Here is a 7,502-nt window from a genome sequence, read left to right as displayed (position 1 = left end):
GTTTTCCCCCCTTCTAAACCTCTTACCCTGATAATTGTCTCTGTTTAATGACCAGATCAATTAACCAATGTCTCTGTTCAATCCTGGCCGGTCTCCGCTGTGGGATGGGTCCCCTCTCCCAGCAGCAATGCCTTCAGAACAGCACAAAGTAGGCGTTGTGTTTTCTTTTACTTTTTAAATCTTTTTTTTTTTTTTCAAAAAAATGCTGTGAAAGGAATTTTTCTTCAAATCCCAATAAACCCCAGTAAAATCCAGGAGATTCCCTGAGGCGCTGTGGAACAATGCAACCGTGAGAAGATCTTTGGAACAGCATGTTCTGCTACGGTTAGAACAAAAGACAACCTTAAAGTTTTCGACATGCTTTGCTGTTCTCATCAAATTTTGTTATTCCGTGGTCGATCCCACCCCAGCTGTGGTCTGTGCTCAAGGGTGCTGCCTCTGAAGCGTTGGCACTGCGAGCCTTGAGGTTCCTCAAACCCAGCAAAGCAACCCACAGAGGTCACAGAACCATAGAATGTCCTGGGCTGGAAGGGACCCACTAGGATCAAGTCAAAAACTTGCACAGAACAGCTCCAAAATCCCACCATGGGCCTGAGAGTGTTGCCTAAACTCATCTTGAACCGTGGAAGGTTTGGTGCTGTGACCACTGCCCCAGGATGCCTGTTCAGCCCACCTTGTGGGAAGAACTTTTTGCTAACACATATTCTAACCCTCCTGACACAACCTGATGCCATTCCCTTTGTGGTCAGCAGAGGCTGACCCAGCTCACGAGACCACAGCACAGGATTCTCCTCCAGGCTTCCCGCAGCCTGCTCCAGGCCATTACGGATATGCCCAGCACCGTGGTTTTTAAAGATGCCACTGCAAAGGTTTTTTACTGAGACATCAAAAAGGATTTCTTAAAACACAGCTCTGCAGTCATTTCTGGAGGCTTTTGACATTCATCAAACGCCCCGTGTCCTCCTGCAGTTCTCCCCTGATGGCAGTCAGGCTGCCTTCGAATCAGAACCACGTGCAGTTGTGCTCCCTGCATTGCAGTGACACCCTCCCCTGGCTGAGCAGGCACCTGTGTTCAAGGAGCTCTGCTGAAGAGATGCTCACTTTGTGATTTCTGATGTCCCAAGAGGACAGAAAGCCCACGCAATGGCAAACTGTTCATTGCAGCTGTTGGGGTTCAGCTCAGGAGCCAGGGCAGCGTGGGCAGAGCCCGGGGCACTCCTCTGGGGGAGGACAGGATGTCCAGGATGGCACAGCACCAGCTCCCACCCACACAGGATTTAGCTCCTTAATATTCAAATGCTTTCTCCTCCACAGACCTCAGCGCTCCAAACTTGCTCCTTAGAGGCCACACTACTAAAAACAACCAGGGTTACCCGAGTTACACCCTGCTATCCCACCCAGGCAGTGCAAGATCCCTTTGGGGCCCCCCTGAAGCCAGTCACCAGCTCAGACCGTTATCCAGCTCCCACCTATCCCCTTCCAGGTGAGTCCATGTCCCCATTCCTGGAAAGGGCATTCCTGTTTTACTCTCCCTTTTCCCTCTCCACACCCCCAGCACAGCCATGGTTAACTCATCAGTCCCTCCTGCAACCTCTACAAATGCTTCCGTGAGAACTTCCCTTTTGCCAGGGCTTCTACAGCACACAGGAACTGCTCTGGGACAGCTCAGCTCAGCAGCGTTTCCACTTGGGGCACAGCTGGAATGAAGCACATTCAGATTTCCAGTAAGTACATCTGAAACTACTGTTTGCCTCATGTCATTAAGCTTGACAAAAAAACAAGTCCACCCTGTAACTGATGAGATCTACAATTCCCACCCCACTTTTCAAGGGCTGCAGGACCAGCAGTCGCATCCTGATACCCTAGGCTGTGACAGAGCTGCAGGATCACCCTTCTGCTGTTCCTCCACTAATCCCAAAATAAGGGCAGTTGCTGGGCAACCAAGAGCTGTTTCAAAGCCTTCCGACTCCGGCATATCTACAGCTTCCCCTTGCATATCCCGGCTTACACAATGCCCACAGCTGCACAACATCTGCAGGCGGGCACTGAGCTCCAGCCAGGTATCAGAACACTTACACAACCCCAGGAAAACCACGGCTAAGGGATTAGCTACAATCACCAGGCATGTGGAGGCCTTGCATAAGACAGTTTTGCAACTCCTTTGTCTGTGGAAACTACATAATTATTGTTTATTAGAGAGCTGGAGTCAGGCAATGTCATGAATGACTGTTAATGTAACTTGGGACACAAACTTTCACGGATGCAACAGCTTTATTGGAATGAACAAGTGCAGGGAACCTTTTATTTGGAAGCAACAACCTGCTGGTTCAGTTACCACCCCGCAGGCGCAGGACAAGGTGCAGAGTTGACTCCTTCTGGATGTTGTAGTCAGACAGGGTACGGCCGTCTTCCAGCTGCTTGCCAGCAAAGATCAGCCTCTGCTGGTCAGGAGGGATGCCTTCCTTATCCTGGATCTTGGCCTTGACATTCTCAATGGTGTCACTGGGCTCGACTTCCAGAGTGATAGTCTTGCCAGTCAGGGTCTTGACAAAGATCTGCATCCCACCTCTGAGGCGCAGCACAAGATGCAGGGTAGATTCCTTCTGGATGTTGTAGTCAGACAGGGTACGGCCATCTTCCAGCTGCTTGCCAGCAAAAATCAGCCTCTGCTGGTCAGGAGGGATGCCTTCCTTATCCTGGATCTTGGCCTTGACGTTCTCAATAGTGTCACTGGGCTCGACCTCAAGGGTGATGGTCTTGCCAGTCAGGGTCTTCACAAAGATCTGCATTCCACCCCGCAGGCGCAGCACCAGGTGCAGAGTGGATTCTTTCTGGATGTTGTAGTCAGACAGGGTACGGCCGTCTTCCAGCTGCTTCCCAGCGAAAATCAGCCTCTGCTGATCAGGAGGGATGCCTTCCTTATCCTGGATCTTGGCCTTGACATTCTCAATGGTGTCACTGGGCTCGACCTCAAGGGTGATGGTCTTGCCAGTCAGGGTCTTCACGAAAATCTGCATTTTTCCCTGGAAGAAGCAAAACCCGCTGTGCTTTAGTGATATTCCTCTTCCTCCTCGTACCCAGGGCTGCGCCCCCGTCCGTGACGTCACAGCCAGCCCCCGACCACACCCACGGAGGGGCGGGGTCTCCACCCGCTTCCCCTTCCCGCCCGAGGCGCGCGCCCGCCACCATCTTGAAGCACCGCTGCGCCTGCGCCACCGCCATTTTGGCAGGGGCCCCTCGCCCTGCTCCGCCACCGCCTCGCGGTGCTGCCGTTAAAGAGGGAAGGCAACGTCCCAGCCCTCCCCCCGCCATCGCCCCCAGCCGCAGCTCCTCAGCGCACACACCCCTCCTTCCCGCCCAGCCCGCGTCTAGGCCCTTTCCCCGCCGAGCTCTCACCGCGGCGCTGCTCGGCCACAGCGACACCACAAAGCTCAGCTAGCGCCAACTGCGCCACGCATCCCCCCGCTCGGTGCTTATATGGCGCCCGGCGCCCCGCCCCGCCTTCGAATCACTCCGCCGCGCACTATTGCCCTCGCGCCGCGCGCCTCCGCTCTCCTGCGTGGGTGAGAGGGCGGCGCGGAAGGATCGGCGCCTCGCGCGGGTTCGCTGAGGCTGGCGCGCGCGGGCCGGCGAGCGGCGGGAAAACCCGGCCTGGAGCTTTCGGAGCGGGGCCGCGGCTGGGCCATGTCGGCGACCCCAAGTCGGAGCCATAAAAGTTTCTGTCGGAGTCTTTCGTTGTGCTCAGGGGTTTAAACCCTGCAGTTGCGCCCCTGATTGAAAAACACCTCCTTGGCTTCCACCCCTGGGCCAGAGCGAGGGTCGGCTCTGCCCGCGGCGGCACCGTGAGGGGGCTCCTGAGGGAAGGAGTTCGTTGCTTTATCCCCAGGGACGCCTCGAGTGTTATTTCTGTGTGAGAGGCCTCTGCCTGTGGTGGGGCAGGGTGGTGTCCGTCACCCACCCGGGCACAACCCCGCTGGGACAGGTTTATGCCAGACCCCATCGCTCCCGTGGGACAAGGGACAGGGCAGAGGAGGGGTCTGGCTGCCCTGGTGATGCTGGGGCACCCGCCGAGCTTGGAGCAGCCTGAAATGGCAGCGACCACCCCAGGAAAGGGGGGCTGCAGGGGGATGGAGATCAGGGAGAGGGGATGTGAGGGACAAAGAAAGGCTGATGGATAAAGAGATCAAGTCCTGCACGTGGTGTGCCTGAGAGATAATCAATGAGAGTGTGTATGTTTGTGTGCACATAAAGTGGAGTATGTACCTGAGCTGTAATGGAATTTATAACTCGTTAAAATTAGAAATAATAGTAATAATAATGCCTATTTCTTATTCTGTTCTCAGAGAGCACCTTCTCTGCTGCACTGTGAGAGCTCCCACATCATTCTACTCAAACTGCACAGCAATTCCAGGCAGCAGCTGGGAACAGAATGGAGCTTTGTCTGCAAGATCCCGGCAGTGCCATTCGGCTCGATCTGCCTGCAAAATCCTTCATTTGGCAGCGCCCAGGAAAATGGAAAGGACACTAATAACAGCCAGGGTTGCTCACCAGCAGGAAAGGAGCAGAGGTTCAGCAACAGCTTTGTGTTTTGAGGAAAAGTGTCTATGTGTGCCTGACACATGGAGCCGTTACAAGAGGAGAATGCTTTGGGGAGCTCTTTGGCCTCTGCTGCTTTGTGTCTGTATTCACGCTCACCACAGCTGTAGTGATAATAATCTCAAACACTTGGATCATTTAGATGGGGAAAAAAAAGCCACAGAAGTCTTTTGGTTACTTCTTGGTGCTCAGTGGCTGACACTGTGTGCATTGGGAGTGCATAAACATTAAAAACTGGAGAAGCTTTCCAGGTTTAGGCCTTTCCTCAGCAGGAAGTGAATAATAATGTTAAGCTGTTCTTTTAGTTACAAGGTGAGCACTTAGGACTGGTCAGAAGGTCATCAGAAAGGGACATGGGGAAGTATTTTATAACAAAAAGTCTGTTACTACAAACTGTGTCTTACTTTCACATGCAGGGCACATTCCAGACGTACAGCTGCCAGGGAGATCCAGGGAGTAATTTACAACAAGGAATCTTCACACTTAGCAGCGCTGCAGCCAAACATTGGCTCAAAATAACAACTGGAAGTAAGATGAGTAAATAAATAGCATGAGGAGATTTTCAGCCACTGTGGCAGGAAATGTCACTTTGCATTTGTCATTGGTCAGCTCCTGCTGCTGTTGGTAGCCAGGCAGTGAGACAGAACAGCTGCCTCCAAGCTGGGTAGAACAAAGCTTCTCTCAGGCTCTGCGTGGGCCTTGTTCTCTCTGGACCAAACCCCTCAGCCCTCCCAGCCCCACTGAATTTCCCCAGCCAGTGCAAGCAGATCAAAGCAGGGCGTTTTTCCCTGAGAGCTCTTCCCAAGGCGCTCACGCTGCCAAGGGGAGTGGGCACTGCATAGCCAGGGAGTGCAGTCAGCTGTGCTGTGCTGGCTTCTGTCCTTTCCCTTGGCTCTGGGAATGTGGAGCAGAGCCCCTGAGCTGTGTGGCTGCAGGGCTGCTGGTGCCAGGCTGGGATGAGTGGCCACTGTCCCCCTGCATGTTGGGGTTTGGTGTTTTGTTCTTCTTTTAAGGCCTCCTGTGTACCTTAGAGCACAGATGGGACACCCAGTGGGACACGAAAGCCGTGTGTGTTCACACGGGCCTGAGGAGAACAAAACGCGGAAAAAACCCAGCACTTTCCTCTGCTGGGAAGTGCCACTGTGGGCTCATTTCGGCCGCACGCTCAGTTTGCTGCTGCTTACCGGAACGCGGTGACTTTAGCGGGACACAACATCCCCAAAAAGCAGGAAAAAGAGCAGCATCCACCTGGAGATGCCGGGGATTGAACCCGGGACCTCATACATGCAAAGCATGCGCTCTACCGCTGAGCTACATCCCCCTGCCCGTACCGCGGTCTCTGCCCGCCGGCCACGTCCGGGCTGCGCCGGCCCCGGTGCGGAGCGGGGCCGCACAGAGCTTCCGCCAGGGCTGCGGGAACTGCTGTGCACAGAGCCGGCTGCGATCCAAGAGCAGCCCTCGGAAAGACAGGAAAGCGCTGGTGCGCACACTGAAAACTGAATGGTTTTGCTCCGTCGGAAACCAGAGAAATCATGCGTGAAGAAGAAAAAAAAAGCGAGGAAGAAAAATACAGGCAACCTCCCCGTCGGGGAATCGAACCCCGGTCTCCCGCGTGACAGGCGGGGATACTCACCACTATACTAACGAGGACGGTTGGGGAGCGGGTCCCCGCGGGCCAGGTCAAGCCCGAGCGGCGGCCGCGGGACCCATAGCCACCGCGCTTCGGGAAGCGCTTCCTGACACAAAAGCCCCACACACGGGAGCGCCTGCGTTGGTACCGGCTCAGCCGCCCGAAGCACGGGCAGCACCTCCCGCCCTCTCCGCTCGGCGGCAAAAGGAACCGCTCTGATGGTAAATGAAAAAAAAAAAAATTAAAAATAAAAGCTCTCTGCCGAAACCCGGGATCGAACCAGGGACCTTTAGATCTTCAGTCTAACGCTCTCCCAACTGAGCTATTTCGGCGGGCAAGAACGCCACCGCTGGCCGTGGATACGACCCCGCCCTGCGCCCCCCGTGCCTCTCCTCCATTTCGGGATACACAGAGATCCATCCTCACCTTCCCGCCAGGGACCCGCCGGGCCCGGCAGCGCCGGGGGGTCCCGCACACAGCCCGGGCTGCACGGCGGACCCGCTCCCCGCCCCTGGCACAAAACGCGGCTCTGCCGCCTCTGTCCCCGCCTCCGGCGGGGGCTCCGCGGCAGCACCACAGACAAACCCTGCGCGGGCCGGCCACAAAAAATGGCACCCGGGGACAAAATTTACATTACCTCCCCGTCGGGGAATCGAACCCCGGTCTCCCGCGTGACAGGCGGGGATACTCACCACTATACTAACGAGGACGGGCACGTTAGTACGGTTTTTACATTACTCTATGAGGGTACGGCCCGGCCCGGGTGGAGCGGTCGCTGTCCCGCTGCGCTCCCGCGGGCGCTGCCGCTGCCGGGGCCCGGAGCGGGGCGGAGCGGGGTGCAGGGGGCACCGCACTGTCACCACATTGTCACCGTACTGTCACCAGATTGTCACCACATTGTCACCGCAGTGTCACCGCCAGGGCCGGTGCGCGGCTGCTGCTGCCGCTGTACAAGCCCTGCACAGGCTCTGACTGTACCAGGGGATGTAGCTCAGTGGTAGAGCGCATGCTTTGCATGTATGAGGCCCCGGGTTCAATCCCCGGCATCTCCACTTTTCGCCCCTGCCGTACCAAACAGGTGGTTTTTGCTTTTTCCTGCCCCGTTTTCGAGAGGATCCGAAGTTCCCCCAAACACTCGATATCTGCCTGTTGCTTTTCTTCCCCTCCCCTTAGCAAAGATTGCAGACTCGTGCTGCAATTCCTGTTAAAGGAAGGAGCCCTGCCAGGAGCCTCCAGGACCATCCCAAACCCAGCACTGCTGCAGAGTTTCACTGTA

The 7,502-nt window shown here is 55.7% G+C and overlaps 1 protein-coding gene and 5 non-coding genes across 6 annotated transcripts; 1 reads left to right on the top strand and 5 right to left on the bottom strand.

Annotated features, from left to right (window-relative positions):
• Positions 1 to 2,252: 2,252 nt before the first annotated feature.
• Positions 2,253 to 3,587, bottom strand: LOC131585323 (polyubiquitin-B). The gene is made up of 2 exons (XM_058851359.1): positions 3,397 to 3,587; positions 2,253 to 3,023 (listed from the first exon to the last, which is right to left on the bottom strand). Exon 2 carries the CDS (start codon positions 3,015 to 3,017, stop codon positions 2,328 to 2,330), a length of 690 nt encoding a protein of 229 aa, XP_058707342.1. The 5' UTR covers positions 3,018 to 3,023; positions 3,397 to 3,587; the 3' UTR covers positions 2,253 to 2,327.
• A 2,258-nt stretch (positions 3,588 to 5,845) lies between these two features.
• Positions 5,846 to 5,917, bottom strand: TRNAA-UGC (transfer RNA alanine (anticodon UGC)). The gene has a single exon. It is a non-coding gene; the product is annotated as a tRNA-Ala (tRNA).
• A 257-nt stretch (positions 5,918 to 6,174) lies between these two features.
• On the bottom strand, positions 6,175 to 6,246 carry TRNAD-GUC (transfer RNA aspartic acid (anticodon GUC)). The gene has a single exon. It is a non-coding gene; the product is annotated as a tRNA-Asp (tRNA).
• Positions 6,247 to 6,485: 239 nt separating this feature from the next.
• TRNAF-GAA (transfer RNA phenylalanine (anticodon GAA)) lies at positions 6,486 to 6,558 on the bottom strand. Its single transcript has one exon. It is a non-coding gene; the product is annotated as a tRNA-Phe (tRNA).
• Positions 6,559 to 6,863: 305 nt separating this feature from the next.
• Positions 6,864 to 6,935, bottom strand: TRNAD-GUC (transfer RNA aspartic acid (anticodon GUC)). Its single transcript has one exon. It is a non-coding gene; the product is annotated as a tRNA-Asp (tRNA).
• A 271-nt stretch (positions 6,936 to 7,206) lies between these two features.
• Positions 7,207 to 7,278, top strand: TRNAA-UGC (transfer RNA alanine (anticodon UGC)). Its single transcript has one exon. It is a non-coding gene; the product is annotated as a tRNA-Ala (tRNA).
• Positions 7,279 to 7,502: the final 224 nt, after the last annotated feature.

This window comes from Poecile atricapillus, chromosome 16 (assembly GCF_030490865.1).
Source record: "Poecile atricapillus isolate bPoeAtr1 chromosome 16, bPoeAtr1.hap1, whole genome shotgun sequence".
In the NCBI taxonomy this organism is placed as follows: domain Eukaryota; kingdom Metazoa; phylum Chordata; class Aves; order Passeriformes; family Paridae; genus Poecile; species Poecile atricapillus.
Note: the sequence above shows the minus strand (reverse complement) of the source record. Positions and strands in the feature narration are given on the sequence as shown.